The 23,015-nt window shown below is 58.7% G+C and overlaps 1 protein-coding gene across 1 annotated transcript in view; it reads right to left on the minus strand.

Moving 5' to 3' along the window:
- Positions 1-1,070: 1,070 nt before the first annotated feature.
- Lrp1 (LDL receptor related protein 1) overlaps positions 1,071-23,015 on the minus strand; it is an 80,479-nt gene continuing 58,534 nt past the window's right edge. The window contains exons 44-89 of the mRNA XM_036169737.1: positions 22,622-22,814; positions 21,672-21,797; positions 21,402-21,530; positions 21,070-21,189; positions 20,743-20,856; positions 19,937-20,086; positions 19,721-19,843; positions 19,348-19,464; positions 19,074-19,202; positions 18,314-18,436; positions 18,071-18,211; positions 17,778-17,968; positions 17,032-17,215; positions 16,796-16,881; positions 16,486-16,605; positions 15,903-16,090; positions 15,572-15,777; positions 14,871-15,059; positions 14,154-14,302; positions 13,621-13,714; positions 12,727-12,843; positions 12,511-12,630; positions 11,722-11,844; positions 11,446-11,571; positions 10,883-10,999; positions 10,190-10,296; positions 9,958-10,090; positions 9,102-9,221; positions 8,837-8,959; positions 8,401-8,541; positions 8,181-8,315; positions 7,971-8,090; positions 6,919-7,187; positions 5,732-5,910; positions 5,229-5,335; positions 4,846-4,962; positions 4,318-4,494; positions 4,072-4,212; positions 3,799-3,972; positions 3,469-3,630; positions 2,947-3,121; positions 2,733-2,834; positions 2,512-2,576; positions 2,324-2,414; positions 2,093-2,237; positions 1,071-1,964 (exon numbers count right to left, since the gene is read on the minus strand). Coding sequence (XP_036025630.1) covers positions 1,824-1,964; positions 2,093-2,237; positions 2,324-2,414; positions 2,512-2,576; positions 2,733-2,834; positions 2,947-3,121; positions 3,469-3,630; positions 3,799-3,972; positions 4,072-4,212; positions 4,318-4,494; positions 4,846-4,962; positions 5,229-5,335; positions 5,732-5,910; positions 6,919-7,187; positions 7,971-8,090; positions 8,181-8,315; positions 8,401-8,541; positions 8,837-8,959; positions 9,102-9,221; positions 9,958-10,090; positions 10,190-10,296; positions 10,883-10,999; positions 11,446-11,571; positions 11,722-11,844; positions 12,511-12,630; positions 12,727-12,843; positions 13,621-13,714; positions 14,154-14,302; positions 14,871-15,059; positions 15,572-15,777; positions 15,903-16,090; positions 16,486-16,605; positions 16,796-16,881; positions 17,032-17,215; positions 17,778-17,968; positions 18,071-18,211; positions 18,314-18,436; positions 19,074-19,202; positions 19,348-19,464; positions 19,721-19,843; positions 19,937-20,086; positions 20,743-20,856; positions 21,070-21,189; positions 21,402-21,530; positions 21,672-21,797; positions 22,622-22,814 — 6,399 coding nt within the window. The 3' untranslated portion in view covers positions 1,071-1,823. The remainder of the gene's footprint in view (positions 1,965-2,092; positions 2,238-2,323; positions 2,415-2,511; positions 2,577-2,732; positions 2,835-2,946; positions 3,122-3,468; positions 3,631-3,798; positions 3,973-4,071; positions 4,213-4,317; positions 4,495-4,845; positions 4,963-5,228; positions 5,336-5,731; positions 5,911-6,918; positions 7,188-7,970; positions 8,091-8,180; positions 8,316-8,400; positions 8,542-8,836; positions 8,960-9,101; positions 9,222-9,957; positions 10,091-10,189; positions 10,297-10,882; positions 11,000-11,445; positions 11,572-11,721; positions 11,845-12,510; positions 12,631-12,726; positions 12,844-13,620; positions 13,715-14,153; positions 14,303-14,870; positions 15,060-15,571; positions 15,778-15,902; positions 16,091-16,485; positions 16,606-16,795; positions 16,882-17,031; positions 17,216-17,777; positions 17,969-18,070; positions 18,212-18,313; positions 18,437-19,073; positions 19,203-19,347; positions 19,465-19,720; positions 19,844-19,936; positions 20,087-20,742; positions 20,857-21,069; positions 21,190-21,401; positions 21,531-21,671; positions 21,798-22,621; positions 22,815-23,015) is intronic.

The raw sequence follows: 23,015 nt of genomic DNA on the forward strand, positions 1-23,015 counted from the left end.
GTCAGGGAAGAAAAGCAAGGTTGCTCCTTTGGGAGACATTGTGTGTGCTGCTGTTGGGAGCACAGGGTTCCAGCCCTCCCTCAGTCCTGAACAGTGTAAAGCTGTATCACCTTCTGCAAGAGCATCAGTCCCCTTTGAGAGAGGTCCAAGGAGGACTGGAATAACTTAGAAGGCTTAAGTCTTTTTTTTTTTTTTTTTTTTTCAGAGCTGAGGACCGAACCCAGGGCCTTGCGCTTGCTAGGCGAGCACTCTACCACTGAGCTAAATCCCCAACTCCTAAGGCAACTCCTGGAATGCCCCTAGTATTTACTGGAGGGTGGTGGGCAAACTTCACTCAAGCCCCTCTCCCCTAATTCAAGTTTTTAATTGAAAAATAAGTGATTCTGGGTGTGTGTGCCAAAGTGTACACGTGGAGGTCAGAGGACAATTTTTTTTTTTTAAGCTGAGGATCGAACCCAGGGCCTTGTGCTTGCTAGGCAAGTGCTCTACCACTGAGCTAAATCCCCAACCCAATGGAGCTGGTTTTTGCTCACTCTTCCATGGGTTCCAAGATCAGACTCGGGCATCAGGCGTGCAGAGCAAGTACGTCTCCCCATGGTAGCATCCTGCTGGCCATACAGCCATGGGTTTACTCGTGGCTTCATCAGAGTGAGATGTCAACATTTCAAAGGGAGCTGGGAGCAGAGAGCTGGAGCCGACCATCTTGAAGGTCTGGAAAGCCTTCACAACCCAATGCCCTCATTTCTTCTGGCACGTGGGGGTGGGGGGGAGTGAGGGACAGGTGCACAGTGAAAGGTATAAAGTAGTCAGATCTCCAGGTTGGTGTGCTGGGGCCAGAACACCAGGTCCAACCACCATAAGCCACAGGCTCAAGGTCATATACCCAGAAAAAACAGCTCTTCCTGCCATAAGGGAGACTGGAGGATGGCGTGAGGCTGGAGACATTGACCTCAGGGTTCTCAGGCTGGCCTCCAGCGCACAGCAGGGCTCCCTCTGGCGGCCGAAGCAGGTGAACAGCGCCCCAGCTCCCAGAGTCTCACACTATCAGGTAGCAGACACAGTGGCTTTTTTTTTCTTTTCTTTTCTTTTTTTTTCCTTTTTTACAATTTTATTTATAACAATATCTGTGTTATTTAGTTGTAAAGGAATTCAGCAAAAATTATTAAAACGTTCATGTCCCCAAAATGGGGCTGCCCGCTTGCCCTTCCTTGGTGCGCCCCAACTCTTCCTGGTCCTCGGGAGCAGAAGCTGGGGGACAGGTACCAAAGAATGTGTACAGCCTTAGGAGCCACAGTGGGGCACTGGAGAGGGAGGGCCTGTCTGGAAGGGATACTGAGCAAGGCCATCTCAGAGGTGCCCTACAAGGGCTTGGAGGACTTCCCTCAAGGAAGGGCTCCGTTCTTTTCTTCCTACCTCACAAAGCCAAATCTTCCAGACAGGGTCAGTGGAGCACGCCACCTCCCCAGAACTAACCCCCAGAGAGCTGAGGAGGGAAAACCTGGGACAAGAGGCCCAGACATGTGTCTGTCACAGGCAGAAGGCTGTACCACCAGCTTCCAGGGGTGTCTGGTAGGGAATGGAGATGGGCTCCTTCAAACCTTTGAGCCACAGAGCTCTCCCTGACCCCTCAAGGCAGCATGGGGGGGTGTGGGGTGGGGATGCTGAGGAGCAGGAAGGAGAATGGAAGAGACAATACTGTGCTCGCTTGCTCACTCACATATAAAAAGTAATTCCTTCATTTTTACATTTGTACATCCGGCAGGGCCGGGGGAAGGGCTGGCTGGGGGAGGGGCTTTCTGGGGACGTCCGGTGGGGGCAGGGTCCTATGCCAAGGGGTCCCCTATCTCGTCCTCAGGTCCCCGACCCAGGAGTTCTCGCTTCTCATCCGTGCTGGCCAGGGAGTGGCGGCTGCCGTGTCCCCCCATGTAGAGTGTGGCATATACCGGGTTGGTGAAGTTGGTAGGCTGTAAAAATGATGTTCAGAGGGTTAGACACCCCTTAGCTGTCCCTGCTGTGCCGTCAACATGTTTGGTTGACCTGCCCACCCCCAGCCCTTGGACCCTGGAAGCCCCTTCAGGGGCCTCTGGTCTACCTTGTCAGGGTCAAGGGCAAAATCGGCATCCAGGAGGCCTCCGACATCATCGGGCTCTCCACCTTCGTACATCTTGTAGGTAGGGTTCCCAATTTCCACATTCATGGCCCCATTGGTCATTCGCTGGTGCTGGAAGCCCTTGGCCCTGGGGAGAGGCAGCAGTCAGGGAACAGGGGCGCTGGCGAAGAGGGTGGTAAAATCACAGACTTTTCCAGACTCCCAGTGGCTCACCCTCGGACTCGCCGCTTGTACCAGAACACCACTCCAGCCACCAGAAGCAGCAGCAGGAGCAACAGGAGAGGAATCAGGATGGAGGCCATATCTGGAGACAGACGTTGGTTGGAAGACTGAGTCTGAAGCACAGGGAAATGGGGGCAGGGGGGCCCCACAAAGCTCTCGCTAGTCCCCCCCCCACTTACGTCCAGGCTGTTGTTGACTGATGACCTGCTCCTCACAACGGGGTCCTGTCAGATGGGGTGGGCACCTGTAGGCAGGAGAGCAAAGCTGAGTGGGCCGGCGTCACCTCGGCGACCTCCGCAGCAGCAGGAACTAGCGCAGCCACAGGGGCCCAGGTGGTTCTCAAGCTTAGGTTGGAGGGAGAGGGCCCGCCTGCTCCTGGGGAGGCCCAGGCCCAACTCACTGGCACTCGGGCATCATCTTGCTGTTCATGGTACAGGAACCGCCATTGCTGCAGTGGTCGACGCAAGTCAGACAACTGGGGGCTACCCGGCCATCGGTGCAGCTGTGGGAAGGAAGCAGAATCTGCAGCTGGGGCTGGCAGGTGTCTGTGACCCTAGGACAGGGCCAGGGGGTGGCAGGGCCGGGGTGCACGGTTGTGACCGGGCTCCACTCACTTGCAAGTAACGTCTCCGGTCTGTTTATTGACCACGCAGGCTCCTTGGAGACAGCGGCTACACTTGTTCACCTCACACTTGGATCCCTCAAAGTAGACCGTGCAGCGACATTGTCGGGAGCCGTTGGCGGCCATCTGACAGGTTCCAAAGTTCTCACAGTAGCCTGAGCACTGCCCTGTGGTTGGGGACGGAGACAAAGTGCCCCAAACCCTACCTTCGTAAGGGTCCAGTGTGCAGGGGTAAGGAATCTCCAGGACCTAGGGATGACTCCCTCCCTCCTCCTGAGCCCTACTGCTCTATCACGGACCCCAGGACACAAGGGTGTCCCTGAGCATTCAGACAGAGCGTCCATCCCGTTGAATAATCCTGCTGCCTGGAGGCTCCCTACACTGGGGAGGTGTGCCAACATGGTGGGCAGCACCCACAGCCTGGGCATGGCTCATCTGCCTATGGCTTCCCCTCCTCTCAGCCTACCCCCGTGGCTTCCCTCGTCCTTCCCTGAGGCCTGGATGATTCACTCACGGTACTGGCACCGGTCACCGAGGAAGCCGGGGAGACATCGGCACTGGGGCTGGTTGCCCTGGTTTACGGTGCAGGTGCTGTTGTTGGCACAGTAGCCTGCACACATCTGCTGGGCGCATTTGGGGCCCGTGAAGCCTGTGGGGCACCGGCACGTGGGCATGCCTGAGGGGAGAGGTTTGTAAGTGGGACTGGGGTACTGGGAACCGCCTGGGCCTGCAACCGAGCTGGGAGGGACCCCAGGGAAGCAGCGACCAGAAGGAGTGGGCACCGGGGCACCGGGGCTGGGAGCAGGGGCTGGGGGAGAAGGGCCGGTCCTGGCTGGGGGCATACCAGACGGGGAGGCTGCACAGGTGCCGCCGTTCCGACAGTACTCCCAACACTGATCCAGCTCACACTTGTCACCCGTGTACCGGGGCTGGCAGCGGCACTTGGGCTGCCTTCGAGCGTTGAGGAAACAGCTGCCCCCGTTGAGGCACTGCAGGGTGCAGGTCCCAGGCCTCGGGGCTGTGAGCAGGGCAGAGGAGTGGGGTCAAAGGTCAGAGAAGCCAGAGGCTCTAGGGAAAAGATCCCAGGGTACCCGGGGAAGGGGTGTGCCGGGCCTACCGTCTGGAGGGGGTGTTGGAGAGGGCACAGGCACGCAGGTGCCGTTGTCCAGTCTCTTTCCGTTGGGGCAGATACAGACAGGCCCACTGGGACTCAGCAGACACAGCCACTCACACTTCTTACGGTCGCAGGGGTTGGTCACTGCGGGTGTGTGGAGGGGGTAGATGCTGAGCAGGGCTCCTCCCCGAGCCCCGAGGTTCTAGCACACTCCCTTCCACACCCCGGGCTTTCCCCGCTCTGCCACACCTTCTGGCTGCTTGTGCTGATGGTAGAGGACCACGTCGGAGGCATGGCTCAGGCCCCCAGTCAGGTTGATCAAGGGGCTGTGTCCAAACTTGTGGATCTTGAAGACGCGGTTATTGATGTAAGTGACACCATAAATGTAGTCTTCGAACACATCGATGCTGAAGGGGTGACTTAGGCCTGTGGGGGCAGGGAGGGGGGTTTAGGTTAGATCAAGGTGGCGTCTGGGCCCTGGACTCACTAAGACACTTGGCTCTGTCTGCCTGGGCACCACAAGACTTCACACATCCAAACCAACGGTCCCCGCTACTGGCAAAAGTTCTCATCACCCCAAGACTTCAGGGGACTTTTCTACCCCTGCTGACTCCCCACTTAGTATTGGTAGTGAATGAATGGGCTGGGGGGCCAGGCTACGGAAGGGCGGGCGGCTACGGAAGGGCGGGAGCAGGGACATGAGGTCTTCCAGCTCGGACGGAAGGGTGGGAGGCCTGATGGCAGGGTTCAGGTCGGAGGTCGCCGCCATCCTCTCACCTCGTTTGCTGTCCGCGGCCACGATGGGGTCCGTGCCATTGAGCCGGATGCTGCCGATGACCGAAAGTTTGGCGTCTGCCCAGTATAGCCGTTCATTGTGATAATCCACAGCCAAGCCTGAGGTGAGAGAATGCTGTGAGGGTTCAGCCTCTGTCACACCAGGCTGGCTGCAGAGAATAGAGCTGATTCTGTCTGGTGTCCAGGGCAGCACCGCCTCGCTCATGTGATCCCTCCCTGTCACCCATCTGGAAAACGCTCCCACGGCCCTTAGCCCAGTCTGTTGGAAACCGCCTGCCTCACTGCCCTCGATGCTGGGTGACGTTCGAAGCAGCGGGGTGACCAGAGCCTGTCCCTCCCGCGCCCTACCCCTGCGCCCCGGGGACCTGTGGGCCACTGAATGTTGTCCTGCACGAGGGTCTCTCGTAGGGTCCCATCCATCGCTGCAGTTTCGATCTTGGGATGGTTCCCCCAGTCGGACCAGTACATGGTACTAAGGAGGGAGAGGCGAGAGCAGGTTGGTCTCCAGGGCCAAGGAGAAGACCAAAGTGAAACAGAGATGCTGCCGGGCTATGGGAGGAAGATGGCTGCCCTCTTCACAGGGAGACCCAGGAGACAGCTTCGGACCCGGGTTAACATCATCTACTCTAACTACAGTATGCTGGGGCAGAGCGGCCCCTGGAGCGGGACCCAGTTCTTGGCTGCACACGACAGCTGGTCAAGCAGAGGTTAGCCATCCAGCTGTGAGTCCCCAGCACTGGCTTGAGGAGGGCCAGGGCTGGCCGGGGGAGCCTAGAAGCCTGCGGTCTCTGTCGCCTGTGGGTGCTGGGCTTGTCTTAAGCGCTTCCTGACAGCAGCCCCAATACCTCCCCCCAGGACCCTTGCCCACCCCCTCAGTGGGTCCACCACGATGGCATGGGGCTCATCAATCATGCCCGAGATGAGCGTCTTGCGGTTCTCGCCCTTCATCTGTGCCACCTCAATCACGTCTCGGCCTGAGTCGGTCCAGTAGATGTTCCCGGCCACCCAGTCGATGGCAATCCCCCTCGGCATCTTCAGCCCTGAAATCTAAGTGAGGTCACGTATTCAGAGATTACCATCTTCCCCTGGTCATTACCCCCACTCCCCCGTCCGTCCGTCCGTCCGTCAGCCTGGCCTGTCACCCCTGACTAACACGGCTACCACCACGGCTTTTCTTTGGACGAGGTCTCTATCACAGTCCGGCTGATCTGGAACTCACTGTGTAGCCCAGGCTGACCTCTCATCTTTTAGTGTTCCATCCTCTGCTAATCACACAGCGGTTACAGGCATGAGCCACCGTGCCTGGCACCTTTTCATGTTTTCAAGTTAATCCTCACTTTAAAAAAAGGTTACAGGGTGGGGGAGGGGGAGTGAGATGGCTCAGTGGATAAAGGTGCTTGCTGCTAAGCCTGAGTTCAAATCCCTGGGACTCATATGGTAGAAGCAGAGAAATAAATCCTCTGACTTATACATGTGCACCATGGCATGTAATATATATACACACACACAGGCACACACATACGTAAAAAAAAATGCAGTCTAGGAAGCTGGGAGTGTAGTTCACTGGTAAGCACTTGCCTAGCACACGTGAGGGCCTAGCACTAAAAACCCAAGAAACTAGGTATATAAAGAAGCTTGTAAGATTGGGTATCATTTATTTGTCATTATGGTTATTAATAGTTTCATCACTGTTGCTCAGAATCAAACCTAGGGTTTCACACATTCTACCACTGAACTCTATGTAAATCTAGGATAGGTACTATCGATAATGTGAGGCCCCAAGCAGTTGAGCAAGTGGGCTACTACTGACATGGAGTGACAAGCAGGAATCGGAGCAGGCTCTGATGCTGAGTGTTAGTCTGTCCTGGTGTCCTATGCTGGGCCTGTCCATATGGCAGGGCCAACTACCCATAGTTCTCACTGCTCTGGCCATTAGTTGTGCCTCAAAAGGCCATCCTGACAGCTCCCGCCGTCTAGCCTGATGCTCTGCCTGCTCCCACCATCCTCTGTTCTGGGGAGTCCTTCCACCAAATCTCTGACAGGCTGGGCACTTACATTGAGGTGAGTGACGCCCCGGTCAAGCTGTCTCCGGTGACGGTTGGAAGTCGTAGGAGGTGCAGCCGGCGGCAGGCTCCGGTAGGAGATGGTGCCCGTGTGCCAGTTAGTCCAGTAGACACGGCCGGCCTTGACGTGGACATCCATGGTGTCTATCCGGACGCTCTCATCGCCCTGGAAGGCCTGCTCGTAGGCTGAGTGGGGGTGCCCCGGGAACAAGCTGCGGATCTCGTTGTCATCAGCAATGTACAGGACCTGGTACTCGGAGCCTGCCAGGGTCAGAGACCACCTGTCAGGTGGGTTTGAGAGGGGAGAGGCAAGAGCCCAGGGCCTGAGTTCGATCCCTGGGACTCGGATGGCCAAGCACTGGAGAAAGATGACCTCCAGCCAAGACCCTGCCCGTCTACAGTAGCCTCCCATCTGATCAAACCATTTGTTCCAGACAGAGACGCTTCTTGTGCTGGTGCATCTAACACCAGGCCTGAGGACTCCAACCTGTGCCCCAAACTGATAACAGAGTGACCAGGTCCTTTAGAAATCTGCTCTTGTGCTTCACTTCCCTACCCGACAGTTCCAGGAATTCTGCCTTGTGGTCTCTGGGTAGCATCAGCTGCTGAGAGGGCACAGGCACGTGAGTCCTCTTGGGGTGTGTGTATACTTGGGGTGTGTGTATACACACACCCATGTGCGTGTACGGTGTGTGAGCACGGGCACATGGAGCGTGCGGTGCCTTGTCGGAGCATGGGGGAATAGGCGGGTGGGCCCCCGTGACTGTGAGTCTAAGGGTACTCTCAAGCTGGGGGTGGGGAGGTAGGGTTGTATGCCACGGGGGGAGTGCGGCTCTCACAGAACTCCCCCAGAAACCCTGTGGGTGTCCTCTAACTTTCCAATGCTTGGCTCAGGACGGTGGCCCGGTGTGCCTTGAGTCTTGGGTCCGTGCCTGAGCATGGACGGGCGCCTGGGAATGTTCCATGCCAGCCCAGCTCCATTTTCCATGCCCACGTGGCCCCGCCCCGCCCGCCCGCCCGCCCGCCCTCCCCCGACTCCAGCACCTTCAGCTTTGCAGGTATTGTGCGTCTTCATGAAGTTGCGGGCGCAGCTGCAGAGGTGGCCACCTTTGGTGTTGTTGCAGAGCTGGGAGCAGGTGCCGAAGCGCAGGCACTCGTTGATGTCTGGGGTGTGTGTGGGGGGTGGGTCACAGTGAGAGTCATGGGGAGTCTAAGAGCTGGGGTTCCTGCCCACCTCCCGTCCGGCTCTCCTACCCTGGCATCCTGGCTGGCCCGGCACAGTGTGGAAGCCGGAGCGGCACGCACAGTAGGCAGCTTTCTCGGTGCGCACACAACGTGCTTCGTCCCCACAGATGCTGGCGTTGGTGGCGCAGCTGGTCAGCTTGGGGTCTGCGGGAGACAAACCGTGGGGGTCCCTCACCTGAGCCCCGCCCCCTGCGCCCACCCCTCTGCGCCTGCACACGCCTGGTCCTACCGATGCTACAGTCCTCTTCATCAGAGCCGTCTCCACAGTCGTCAAACATGTTACAGCGCAGCGCGGAGGACAGGCAGCGCTGGTTCCGGCAGAGGAACTCCTTCTTATCCTTGCAGTGGGGGTTCTGGGTCGTAGGGGGTTCTGGGGAGGGAAGAGGCTTCAGGCTCTGGGTGCTGGCCACACTCACCACCCCGCTCCTTCCACAGAGACCTTGCTGACAGAGGCATGTCCCCACTGCTCATCAAGCTGAGGGCAGGGGTGGGTGTGAACCCGCAACCTCAGGGCCTCTGGTACCTTTCCCAAGGACATTCCTCTCCCCAGGTTCCGGCCCCTCTACAGCCTTGCAGTATGTCTGCTCTCCAGCTGAGGCTCCCGAGCTCCCCCCGACACACACACACACACACACACACACACACACACACTGCCCTCAGCTCACCACAGTCTTCCTCATCGGTTCCATCCCCACAATTGTCAATGCCGTCACACTGGCGCCCAATCCACAGGCAGACGCGGTCATTCTTGCATCGGAAGGGCCGGTTGGGAGGACACACGAACCGGGCTGTAGAAGCCAGGAAACAGCCAGGATCAGACTTGGGGAGGAGGGAGGGGTGGGGCACAGTTGGCCACTGGGGAGTTTGGGAGTCACGTGTGTCCCCCCCACCCCCTGCCGCTCAGTCCCCGCCTTCCATCCTCCATCTTACCGCATTCCTCAGGGTTCTCATCCGAGTTATCCCCACAGTCATCCTCACCGTCACACTTCCAGGCCAGGGGCTTGCACAGGGTGTTGTTACATTGAAATTCATCCAGGGGGCAGGTCCTCACTGGGTGCAGCGGGGAGGAAAGGGGGTAAAAATGAAGGCAGGCTGTGCCTGTCGCTCCCTCCGTGGGTGGGGCCGCGGCCTGGGGCCACCAGGGAAGCTGTAGCATAATCTGACTCTGGTGTCGTAATTTCCTGCCCAGCAGACAGAGGGACAACGGCTTCCTCTGGTATTTAGGGGAAGAGAGGCTACTCAGGGGGTGTATCCACAGGCGTTCAGGATGCTATTCTTGAGTAGATGAGCTAGGACACCTGAGCCGAGGATAGCCTGTGGCAGGCGCAGGCTGTAGGTCAGTGATCCTCAGCCTACAGGGCAGAACCAGGTGGGAACCCCTGCTCCAACCCTCAGCTTCTCTCCCGACAAGTGTCCCACCGCTCCCCTGGGCTACGGAGCAGATGCTGGCTCACTGCCCCTGGAAGGAAGATGAGCAGGATCTGGCCTCTGAACACACCCAGCTGTGAGTAGGAGGTGGGTAGGCCGGTGGGTGGACACAGCTTACAGGCCTCAGCTGGACCTAGCTAGCCCCCACAGCAAGGTTAGGGCAGAACCTGCATAAAAGATAGACCCAGTGGACCTGAGCCTTGTCTGCTACGTCCCCAACACCTAGCACGTCTCTTAGTACATGCTCAATCAAGGTTTGTTGCAGGAACCATGACTGAGGGAAAAGACTGAGTAAACCTGGCCACATAATAGTCTGGGGGGAGGAGGGGGGTGGAGAGGCCAGGCAGGAGGGGCTCACCCCCGGTGCCACAGGCCTCCTCGTCACTGCCATCCATGCAGTCCGCGTCGGCATCACAGCGCCAGCGCAGGGGGATACAGTGGCCACTCTTGCACTGGAACTGGTCCATGTCACAGCGGGGGGTACAGTCTTTCTGTGGGCATGAGAGCCAGCAGCCTGGTCAGGCCCCCTGGGGCCCTGCCCCGATTCTCCCGAGGCCACACCCCCCCCCACTTCCTTGAGATCTGCTCACCTCGTCTGAACCGTCAGCACAGTCATGATCCCCATCACACTTCCAGCGCCCAGCGATGCAGCGGCCGTTGGCGCAGGAAAACTCGCTCTCAGAGCAGGGCCGAGGGGCTGGGGAAAGACAGGCCCCAGCACAGTGGGCACAGGGCATCTCCGGCCCTTGGAAATACTACTCCCAAGCCCGAGGCTCATTCCTAGGCCTGTGAAGGCCACAGCTGACTGGTGTGATGATCAACCAATCCCAGGCAGCAGACGGGCTGGGCAAAAGGTTGGTATTCACACGGATCCCAGTAGGAACAGACACACCACGGGAGAGGGCACGGGTCCCTGGTCCTGTCCTTAGGGCAGACCATGTAGGGGAGACAAGCACCAGGTCCGGGGAGAGGCCGGTTAAGGATGATAGGCAGAAGGACAGGCAATACAGGGATGGGCAGAGGCGGCAGGAACAGGGGCACATCGGAGACACCTACCTCTGCAACCCCAAGAGGACAGTGTAAAAATGGAGAGAAACATGAGAATGAGGTGAAATGGTATAAAAGCTCAAGCACACACGACATGGAGGGGGTGGAGTGCAGAGGCAGAGGGGTTCCTGACCGCCTCGCCCCGGGAGGGCCAGCCCCCTGCACAGTGGCAGGAGGGACGCCGGTGCTGGTGGGGGGGGGGGTCGGTGATGGGCAGGGCGGGGCGTGGGACATACTGCAGCTCTCTTCATCGGAGTTATCCCCACAGTCATTGTCATAGTCACACTGCCAGCGGCCTGGCACGCAGCGGTTGTTCTTACAGCGGAACTGGTACGGCTCGCAGGTGCGCTCGTCTGGGGGGGCGGCGGGAGGGAGATATACGGGGCAGTCAGGGACGGGGTGGGTGGCAGAGGATAGGGCGGGCAGGTGGTCACTGCGGTCTGAGAAAGCCTGGCTCTGGGGCTCAGCAGGCGACAGACACTCTGGCGGTAGATGCACGCGCGCGGTGTCCCCAGGAGGGTCTGGGCAAGCTGGCCGAGGGGTGTGGGGGGAGGTGGCCGATCTGGGGAGCGGGTGCACAGGGCAGGCACAGAACGTTCTGCACCAGTCTGGTCTGAGGGGCGGCTAGAGGGGGCACAAGGAGTTGAGAGGTAGTGGGGACCACAGGGAAGGCTTTTCCTGTGTCCGCTCTACACGACAGTACCAGGGCCATGCTGAGACCTGGCCAGCAGGCGGCCCAGGGCCCGCTGCTGAACCTCGCCCCTCACCCGAGATGGCCGTCTCCTCACCACAGACTTACCACACTCCTCCTTGGGCTCGTCGGAACCATCACCACAGTCGTCCTCACCATCACACTTCCAGCGTGCCGGGATGCAGCGGCCTGAGTCCTTGCAGCGGAACTCATCCACCCCACAGGTCATCTGGGCTGCAAGGCACGGGCACGGGTGAGGAGAGCCTGCCGGGCAACGGCAGAGCAGCCGAGGGGAGGCGGAGGTGTGCCTGCTGGGGTAATGGAGTCACAGATGCTGGGGGTGAGGGGTGGGGACACGGGTTCCGGGGGCGACGGGCGACTCACTGCAGTTGGCGGGCTCGTCGCTGCCATCCACACAGTCATTGTCCCTGTCGCAGACCCAGACACGGGGGATGCAGCGCTTGGTGATGGAACACTGGAACTGGTTGGGGGCGCAGGTCACCTCGGCTGCAAGGTGGAAGAGAGAATGAGGACGCTACCTGGACACCCCCTCCCAGTTTCTGGTCGCCATGTTCTCCCTCTTCCAAAAGTCTGGTCCTGGCCTTGGTCGGGAGGAAGGAATGGTTTTTTTGAGACAGGGTTTCCCTGTGTAGCTTTGGTGCCTGTCCTGGATCTCGCTCTGTAGACCAGGCTGGCCCTGAACTCACAGAGATCCGTCTGCCTCTGCCTCCCGAGTGCTGGGGTTAAAGGCGTGCGCCACTGCCACCCGGTGGAAGGAATGGTTTATCCTCAGTCTAGTATTTTTTTGTTTTCTGGACCTGCTGTCTGCTGTCTGTCCGTACTGAGCAGGTTGCTTTTTTTTAAAGGTTTATTTATTTATTTTATATACAGCATGTATGACTACAGGCCAGAAGAGGGCGCCAGATCTCATTACAGAGGGTTGTGAGCCACCATGTGGTTGCTGGGAATTGAACTCAGGACCTCTGGAAGAGCAGTCAGTGCTCTTAATCTCTGAGCCATGTTGCTTTTATAAGCAATCAGGAGACATCTACTGTGACTCATGTCATCCTGAGTGGACCAGCACCTCTGGGGGAAGCAGAAGCATGTTTGTGTGTGTGTCTATGTGTGCGCGCGCGCGCACGCGCACAAGTATGGGAGAGCACGCCCACTTACGGCAGTCCCGCTCGTCTTCGCCGTCCCCACAGTTGTCTTGTCCATTGCACCGGAAGATGCCGGGAATGCAGCGGTTGGTGTTGGTGCACTTGAACTGGCTGGGCAGGCAGACGTGAATGTCTGGGAGTGGGGGGAGGGGAGGTAACTAATCACAGGTGGAGGATGCGGGCGGGCCGGCAGGGGGAAGGAAGGGCTGCTGTCCAGGCCGCCCCTTACCACAATTGGCCTCGTCACTGTTGTCCTGGCAGTCATTGTCCCCATCACAGATGAAGGCAGGGTTGGTGCAGATGCCGGTCGAGCACTGGAACTGGCCTGGGCGGCACTTGAACTCGGCTGCCAAGAAGGAAGGCTCAGAGTCAAAAGGGTAGGAGGTGGCTCCGTGAGACGGCCCAGAGGTTTGTCACCTGGGCCCGATGACCCGAAGAGCCTCAGAACCACGGTGGGAGAAAGCTGATCTCTGAGGGTTGCCCTCTGACCTCCACATGTTGAGCATGCATACGCCTGTACTCACAAATGCACATCACACACACATGCACATACACACACACTCACAAATGCACATCACACACACACACACACACTCACTCATACACACACACACTCAAACATGCACATCACACACACACACTCACAAATGTACATCATATACACACATGCACATTACACAAATGCACATCACACACACACATGCACACCACACACATGCACATCACACACACACTCACAAATGCACATCACACACACACACTCATACATGCACATCACACACACACACTCATACATGCACATCACACACACACTCATACATGCACATCACACACACACTCACAAATGCACATCACACACACACTCTCATACATGCACATCACACACACACTCATACATGCACACTCACACATGCACATCACACACGTGCACATCACACACACACTCACACATGCACATCACACATGCACATCACACACACACTCACACATGCACATCATACATACATGCACATCACACACACACACTCACACACACTCACACGCAGGGAGAAAGGGCGTCACTAAAGTCTCTGTCCCGGTGGCCAGCGCGGAGCCTCCTGCCTCCCACGCCCCGGAAACTCACGACAGTCTGGAGGCTCGTCCGAGTGGTCCCCACAGTCGTCCTCGGTGTCACACTTCCACCAGAAGGGGATGCACTTGTCATTCTTGCACACGAACTGGAGGGCAGGGGGGCGAGACGGGGTTGGTGGGGGGCAGGGGGGCGAGTCGGGGTCGGTGGGGCACGGGGAACTCAGACTTTCAAGGGGCAGAAATGTTTCCAAGAAATAGTGTGGGGTTAGAGTTGGTGGGGAGGTGGGGCTGGACCAAGAGTTGGGGTATGACAAGGGTAGGAAGGCCGGGTGAGGGGTGTCTGTACGGGAGAGCACAGGAAGGGCAGGGCTAGCGCACTGGCGAGGTCAGCACTGAGGTGCAGAGGGGTTTGTAAGGTGGCAAGTGTTAAGCACTGCTGTGGGAAGACAAGAGGCGGGCAAGAAGTGTGGAGGTGTTAGCACGGCAATGCCAGGTGTGTGGGCACTAGAGTGGGTGCTGGGACACTGGCGTGAGGGGTCAGGGGGCTGAGGCACGGGACAGAGCGAGTCTCGAGGGGAACCTTACCTGGCTTGCTGTGCAGTTGGACACACAGGTACGGCCATCACCGCCCAGATAGAAGTTGGTGGGGCAGGCACATTTGTGACCACCCCCAGGGGACAGCAGGCACAGGTTGCTGCAGCCTCCGTTGTTGACTTTGCAGGGGTGATTGGGCACTGCCGGAGAGAACGGGGTCAGGAGGGTCCTGGTATGTGACTCCCAGGTCACTGGGTTCTGACTGTCATGGTGAATCCTGCTGGGAATGGCTTCTGGCCTTCTAAAGGATGTCTGGTCTGCTCCATCCTGCACAGAGGCAGGGGAGATCTTTATCCTGACGCTTTCATCGGGGATTAAGACCACCAGAGAGGGAAAGGACCTTGCAAGGCCCAGGATCAGCTCAGGCTTGGAACTCACACCTGAAGTCAGTCCCCCAGTATCTCTGCCTGCTTTCAGGGTTTCCTTTGATGCTCTGTCCACACTCACTGTTCTTTGGGCTCTCTAACTTCATGGCCTGGCTGCCAGGAGACCCCAGTGTTGAACCCAGGGTGGACTGAGGCTTTGGAGAGCCTGACTATACCCTGTCTATAGCTTCTGTAAGTCTGGGACCTGGCAGGGACGCTCAGTCAGTGCCAGGGAGGGAAGAGCAGGAACTCCCGTCAAGGCTGTGTGTCCCGAGTGGTGCTGAGAACAAGGCATTTCATGCCTGGTCCCCATGTCTCCCGCACCCCGAGTCTGCTTGCTTACCATCTGGCTGACGCAGGGCATGGAAGACATGTAGGTCCATGGGACGGTGCAGGGTGCTGATGAGGAGTGTCTTGTTGGCACCCGTGGTCTTGTGGGCTCGGTTGATGGATTTTGTTTCCCAGTCTGTCCAGTAGACATAATCTTCAAACAGGGTCAGTGCAAAGATGTGTGGGATGTCTTGGCTCAGTACTGTGAGAGGGGAATGCAGGGAAAAAACACAGCAGTAGTTGGCAACAAGTATAGACTGGGTCCCACGCCTACTTGACCTCCTTAGCTCCTACCACAACCCTGAGTTGGGAATGAACCCCAGTTCCAGATGTTTCTATGGCTTCCTAAGGTTGTATAGTGTCGGCCTGTCTAACAACCACACTGCTACTCTAGAGGAGCACACAAATCCTCCACGGAAGTACAGATCACAGATGTTCCTCAGATAGTTCTCATGTGCCCACCCTCAGGCCATCATCCTGGGCGGAACATGGAATTACACACACACACACACACACACACACACACAAACCTGGTGCAAGGAGGTGGATTGAGGCCTGGTGCCTGGGCCAGATGAGGAGAAACACCAGGGTATTTGAAACCCCCAGATCCCTGGTTTGTGGTTTCTGTATACACTATGCTTTCTTGCACCCCTAAACCCTACCCGGTTACTTTAGACCCCCAGGCAGGCCTGCTGGCCTCACGAGCAAACGGACCAACATGACGATTGGAGCCATCCAGGCTGGCAAACTCAATGTAGTCCTCACGGGCATCAGCCCAGTAGATGCGTTCCGTGACATAGTCCAGGGTCAGACCATTGGGCCATGTGATCTTAGTGTCCACAATGACGCTGCGGCCAGACCCGTCCATGCCGATCCGACCGATCAGTGAGTGGTCACCCCAGTCTGTCCAGTAGAGGTACCTAGCAGGTGGAGGGGGGCAGTGAACCCCAAGAATCTAGAGACTGATGATGCCAGAAGCCTGCAGGGAGTCTGGGCTTGCTTCCCGGGGCACCCCTCCCCACCCCCACCCCTCTTGGCCACTTACCCATTCTGCACATCCACCACAAGAGCCCTGGGCTCACGGAGGCCAGAGCTGACCAGCACGGTCCGATAGGCCCCATTGAGCTTGGACACCTCAATGGTGTCTCTGCCTTTGTCACACCAGTACAGGTTGCCGCCCACCCAGTCCACGGCCAGCCCATCTGGGTTACTAAGGCCTGTCCGGTGCAGCACCTGTAGGGAACCCAGGGAAGAGGACGCCTGAGTGGGCGAGTGGAACCCTCCGTCTCTCTGGGGCCTGGCCTCTCCCTCCTGTGAAACGGAGCACAGCTCCTGGCTTCGTTAGGAAGATGACATCTAATATGCCCTGCCCTGGGACTGACACCGATTATCAGCAGGGGCTCCAGGAACACCAACACACACACACAGAACCGCAGAACACAGGCAGGGAGAGTGCTCTCTGAGTTTAGGGAGGGAGAAGTTAAAACAGGCAGGATGTTTCCGTGGCTCCGAGAGGAGGAAGAAGCACTATCACTAGAGGAGATGAGCTGTGTGCCAAGGGGTGTGGGGCTCATCTGTGGGGCCCCTGGTGTGCCTGTCAGCTGACCAGGGGCGGCCCTTCTCCTCACCTGCACGTTGCTACCGTTCAGGTGCATCCTTCGGATCATGCTGCCCTGGGTGGTCACGTCGGTCCAGTAGATCATCTGCTCTTGGTAGTCAAAGTCTAAAGCCACGGCATTGTTCAGGCCCTGGGTTTGGAACGGGGACAGGGGAGTCAGCTGCTGCTGGGACACGTGTGCATCTGGGGAGGGCTGTCTGAAGTCAGGACGTGGAGGGAGGGAGAGGTAGAAGACAACCATGGCACAAGTGGGAAGAACTGGGGAGGCTGTACTGGGCCCGGGCAGTCGACAGGTAAGAGGAAGGCTTGGGTTTTGGCACCTGCTTAAGCAGTGTGTAGTTGGAGCCGTCCAGGTTGAGCTTACGCAGGTAGTACCGGTTGGCAAAGATGAGGAAGGGCTCCTCGTCTGTAGGCAGAGGGTCCTGGCTCAGGTACATTCTCGTAGCTGATCTTCAGCTATACCGTCCCACGCCCTCTCCCGACCTGCCACCACCCCTACCCCCACCCCGCCCCCAGCTCCCGGAGCCGCATCTCGCCCTCCACATGCCGGTCTTACCTGTCACAGCTTTGCAGCTGTGGGGGTCGCCACCGCGGGGTGCGTAGCCCTCCACGCACAGACACTTGTAACTGCCGTGGGTGTTGATGCAGAGCTGGCTGCAGGGGAAGGTGGTACTGCACTCATCCACGTCGGCACAGGTCCTGCCGTCGTCTTTGAGCCGGAAGCCGGGGCGGCAGCGGCACTGTGGGTAGAGGGAATCTGGGGCTGAGGATATAGCAGGGGGTCTGGGCTTCCCCTTCTGAAAACCAGGGACCAGGAGGACCTCTGGAGGGCATGGGAAGACAGATGGCACACAGACAGTGTGCACCCTGTCCCCCAGAGCTTTCCTACGTGGCTGTCAGCCTACCTAGGTGGTATCCCTCACACCCCCCTGTAGTACGGGTCTCTCATCTCCTGGTCCCTCAGCATAGCTTAGGGAGGACTAAGGCTCTTTACCATCTATATTCATTTCCTTGGGGATTTAGACAGCATCTCCAGGATAACAATTTTTCCTCCAGGCTGGGCCCTTCCCTTGGGCCCCGGAGCTACATAATATCTGTTGCCTGCTTGACAGCCCCAGCCATTTTCTCCTAGCCTTTATCTGTGAACAAACCCACACGGATGGAGACTCTGACCTAACGGGCACTTCTGTCTGCCCCTGCTACATCCCCAGAGCCCAGCACCCTGCCTGGTGAGTGCTGGGCAAGTACTTGATGTATGAACCAAGGGGTGGAGCAAACTGTTCTGGCCAGATCCCGGTGTACCTTAAAGCCTATCTTCAGGTCCTCACAGTCCTGGCTGCAGCCACTGAGCTTGCGGCTGAGACACTCGTTGATGTGGCACCCGCGTTCATCCGAGCCGTCGCCACAGTCGTCCTGGCCATTGCAGAGCAGCGCCTCGGCCACGCAGCGCCCGCTGCTGCACAGGAACTGTGATGAGGCATTGCACTTGTGCTCTGTCGAGGAGGGGTGGCGGGAACAGGTCAGTGGGGCCACAAGAGAGAAGGCAGGAGGGAGGGGCAGGGGCGAGCGGCCGCCGGCGGGCCGTCGAGGCTCACCTGGGCTGGTGCAGTGCGGATTCTTGGGAGCCTCGTCACTCTGGTCGTGGCAGTCGTTCTCGCCATCGCACTCCCACTGGCGGGAGCTCAGACAACGCCCGTTGGCGCAGCGGAACTCGTTGGGGCCGCAGGTTGGGTACTCTGTGTGTGTGTGGGGGGGGGACAGAGGGCGATGAGGCGCCACCCTGGCACAGTACCCTCCCCGCTAGGCAGGGGCCTGTCCCCTCCAATCACAGGACTCACCACACTCGGGGGACTCGTCGGAGCCGTCTGCACAGTCCCGGTCGTGGTCACACACAAAATGCTTGGGAATGCACATACGGTTCTGGCACATGAACTCACGGTCGTCACAGGTGCTGTTGTACACTGGGGACGGAGACAGAAGCCCTTCTCAGGCCCGCCTGCCCGGCTCCAGCCCTTCCCTGGGCGGGGCTCCGTGGAGGCGGGGCTCCGTGGAGGTGGAGAGGGCGGGGCTCCAGGGAGGCAGGGCTCAGGGGAGGCGGGGCTCCGTGGAGGGCGGGGCGCCGGGGAGGCGGGGCTCCAGGGAGGGCGGGGCTCCGGGGCGGGCGGGGAGGCGGGGCTCCGGGGAGGCGGAGAGGGCGGGGCTCCAGGGAGGCAGGGCTCAGGGGGCGGGGCTCCAGGGAGGGCGGGGCTCCGGGGAGGGCGGGGAGGCGGGGCTCCGGGGAGGGCGGGGCCCGGGGAGGCGGAGAGGGCGGGGCTCCTGGGAGGCGGGGCCCGGGGAGGTGGAGAGGGCGGGGCTCCTGGGAGGGCGGGGAGGGCGGGGGCTCCGGGAGGCGGGGCTCCGGGGAGGCGGGGCGCTGGGGAGGGCGGGGCGCCGGGGCGCTGGTCTGGACACAGGTGCTAAAGTCACTGCTCTGCACTAACAAAACATGGGGCTCCCACTGAACTTCTTCCTCCCATCCTTGACCTCGTTTGCCAGCATTTGCCAAGCACGGCTGTGACGCTCGCTGCCCACCCGGGCCTCACGGCCTCTCCCACTCACAGCAGCCGGCCGAGACGCTCTCATCCGCGCCATCTGCACAGTCCTTGTCGCCATCACAGAGCCAGCGCTCGGGGACGCACACGTGGGTGCCAGGACAGGAGAAAGAGGACGGGCCGCAAGTCTTGCCTTCTGCACGAGGAGCAAGGGGGACACAGAGGGGCTCAGGAGAGGGCAGGGCCTAGCGGGCCCCACTGACGTGTGGACTCTCCTGTAGGGGAAGGGCGACCGTCTGTTCTTGGGGCACCTCCCAGAATCCGGTTCCGTCATGCCTTACCACAGTGAGCCGCCTCATCAGAGCCGTCCCCGCAGTCATCGCTGCCGTCACACAACCACTGCTTGGATATACATCGATGGTTCTGGCATTCAAACTGGGCCTCTGAGCAGAACTTGTCTGGGAGAGTTGGAGAACGCAGTGAGGTGGAGAGAGGGATGGCAGGTAGGGCAGGAGAGATGATGCCCATGGCATCCCTTCCTGAGAGGCTCATCCAAAGCTGAGGCGACCCTATTCTGAGTCTGAGGGAGTGAGGCATAACGGAAAAGCCAGGGTCTTCTCCGTGAAGGGCACTTCCCGTAAGGACTATGAGTGTGGAGCCCGGGTAGGGTCTCCATGCCCGCCGTGGGGGATGCTGGGGTGCTGGGGTACTCACTGCAGTGGGTCTCATCCTCGCCATGTTCACAGTCATCCTCTTTGTCACACGTCCAGCTCATGGGGATGCAGCGTCCGCTGGGGCAGGCAAAGTAATTGAGGGGACACCTGGGACGCTTCACGCCTGGGGGCGGAAGGGAGGCGTGAAGATGCCGCTGCTAGCCCTGGGCCTACCGTTTACCCAGGTTTACCCGGTGGGCAGCTACCACGGGCTGACCTGGGCAGTCACGCTCATCACTGTAGTCTCCACAGTCATTGGCGCCATCGCACACCCAGCTGGGTGCGTAGCACAGGGACGTCCGCTCGCAGGGCTGGAAGAGCACGCCTTTCACACCCAGGCGGAAGTAGCTGCTACAGTCAGTGGCGCCTGGTGGACGGAGGGGGCGGGGAAGGGTTGTGGAAGTCTGAATGTAGTTGGCCCCCATAATCTCACAGGGAGTGGCACTCTTAGGAGGTGTGGCTTTGTTGGAGTGGGTGTGGCCTTGTGGGAGGAAGTGTGTCATTGTGGGGGCGGGCCTTGAGGTTTCCTAGGCTCAGGAGACTGCCCAGTGTCTCAGTCGACTTCCTGTTGCCTGTAAGATGCAGGACTCTCACCTACTGCTCCAGCACCATGTCTGCCTGCACTCTGCCATGATGATGATGGACTGAACCTCTGAACTGTAAGGGAGCCACCTCAATTAAACATTTCCTTTATAATAGTTGCCATGGTCATGGTGTCTCTTCACAGCAACAGAAACCCTAACTAAGACAGGGTTTATTCCCAGTTCCCTCTAAAACACACTCTGGGAACAGCTGCCTTTGTTTTCAGAAAGCTTAAGATGCCCTGCTGCTCCTTCCTTCCTTCCCTTCCTCCATGGATCCCAGGAGCAGGAAGGGGGACAGAGACAGGGCCCCAAAGGGCTACAGGCTGCTATGTGGGGCCAGGAAGGCTGAGAGGAAATAGGGCAGAACAGCCTGAGGCAGGAGGGACAAAGGACAGAGATGGTCAGAGGATGGAGTAGGCACGGAAGGGATGTCACTCACTGCAGTCCATCTCATCGGAGGCGTCCTCACAATCCACAAACTGGTTGCAGCGACTGGAGTTCCCGATGCAGGACCCGTCCCGGCAGCGAAACTCACCCACGCCACAGGCTGTCTCTAGAACAGGGCCCGTGAGTACCATCAGGCCCAAAGTCCCTCTGTAGGGCACAAAGGCCCAGGACAGAGCTCCAGCCTGTCTTTGGAGTGCCCTGAACTAGCTATCTTGGGCCTGGGGACACACGCTCGGCCAGAGCGAGGACACGGTGGAGGCTGAGACCTAACCAGGGTAAGGTCGGGGGCTGAAGCTGGGGCATGCAGCATCCCACTCACTGTTGCAGGGAATCTCGTCCGAGCCGTCCCCACAGTCATCCATCCCATTGCACCACAGCATGTTGGATACACAGCGGCCGTTGTTACACTGGCGGAACGTCTTCTTGCAGCGGCGGGAGTCTGCAAAGGGGGGGGGGGATGTGTGGGGTCACAGGAGGCACAGGGGGCAACTCTGATGACTTTAGTCCCCTCCTAGGGTCCCTGTTCAGACTAATCCTTCTGCCCTCTATGAGCTCAGACTAAGGAGCTGGGTCACACGGGGCAGGGGCCTGGGGGAGAAGGTCCTAGGCGGCCGCAGTCTGAGAAGAGGGGAGCTGGAGTGTGCTCCTTACTACAGTAGGAAGGCTTCTCGTCAGACTTGTCCTTGCAGTGGGAGACACCGTCACAGGTGAGGCTGAAGCTGATGCATTCGCCGTTGGCACACTCAAACTCATCTTGGGCCCGACAGGAAGAGTTCACAGCTGGGGATGGAGAGGGTTCCGTGAGTGGGGGCCCAGCCCGAGTACAGCTCTGTAGCCTGGGCTGCAGTCTGGAAGAAGGGTCCCTTGTTGTACTGAGGTCCCCCCAGCAGCCTCTACCCCGGCTCCCACTAGCTTCCTCACCCCGGCAGGTGAAGTCCTCCTGGAGGATCCGGCCTCCTCGACAGGAACAGTTGACATGGCCTTGGTGGGTGAGCAGGCACAGATCCTGGCAGCCTCCATTGTTGATTCGGCAGGGGGAAAGCTCACCTGAGCGGAGACAGGGAGACAGGGAGCTGCAAAGTGTTCCCTATTCTGCACACTCCCAAGATGCCCACCTAGTATCCCAGGGCTCTGTACGACCCCAGCAGTCATGGGGGGTTCACAGCGGTGGGGAGGACCTGGCATGGGATGCTGAGGTATGTGAGCACTGAGGGCTTTGAGATGAAGCTTGAAGGAGATTCTAGGTTAAGAAGTTTTGAGATATGTGTATAGTGGTGGCCAAGGGTGTGCATAAGACTTGGGGAAGCCTGTTAGTGAAATACACACACACACACACACACACACACACACACACACACGCACACGCGCACACGCGCACACGCGCACACACACACACACACCAGGTCATGTGGGCCAGGTGTAGGCATGTGTTTATGTACAGTCATGAGGGTGGGCATAGGCTGCACCTGGCATGTGGGTATGAGGTCAGGTTTGGGGTGTGGGTAGCTTTGGGTGGAGGGAATTACTAGGCTCTGTGACAGGATCTCCAGGGATGGGGACAAGCTCCTAGAGGCATGAGCAATACAAGTGTGTGTGTGTGTGTGTGTGTGTGTGTGTGTGTGTGTGTGCGCACACATGCGTGCGCGCGCGCGCAGTTTGCACGAGATGGATCGAAGTATATTAAGTCCATGCGTGTCTACAGATGTCTTGAGGGAGCTGGGATTGAGGAATGTTAGGGCTTTTGGAGTTTCTGGAGGTCTAAAGGTATGTAAAGATATTTATCTGTACAACAGAAGTCCGGAGAGACACAAGACTATAAGGTACACACGCGTGTGCAAGCACAGAGAACAGGAGCACGAGGCCCTACTCACAGCTGTTGGTGTCGTTGGCCACTGCGATGATGCCCATGGGCTGCTGGGGGATGTCCACTCGCAGCAGCTTCATGTCACTGCCTACATACTTGTTGGCCCGCTGCACCGCCCGCCGGACCCAGTCAGTCCAGAAAATATGCTCTCCGTACACAGCCAACCCAAAGGGGTGGACAGGCTCCGACTTTAGGATCACCTGTGGAGACAGGAGCGTGAGTGTGCCCGCGTGGTTCAAGCCCTCTTACCAATGCTAACACTACAGTGGGGTCAGGGCAAGCGGGGCCTGGGAAGTTACGGAATGGGAAGGATTTGTGATGCCTCTTGCCTTCTGCCTCGGCTAAGGACGTCAGAACCCCCCAGGGCAAAGGCAAGACCGCAGGTGGCAATTTTTATTCTC

This window comes from Onychomys torridus, chromosome 20 (genome assembly GCF_903995425.1).
Source record: "Onychomys torridus chromosome 20, mOncTor1.1, whole genome shotgun sequence".
NCBI lineage: Eukaryota > Metazoa > Chordata > Mammalia > Rodentia > Cricetidae > Onychomys > Onychomys torridus.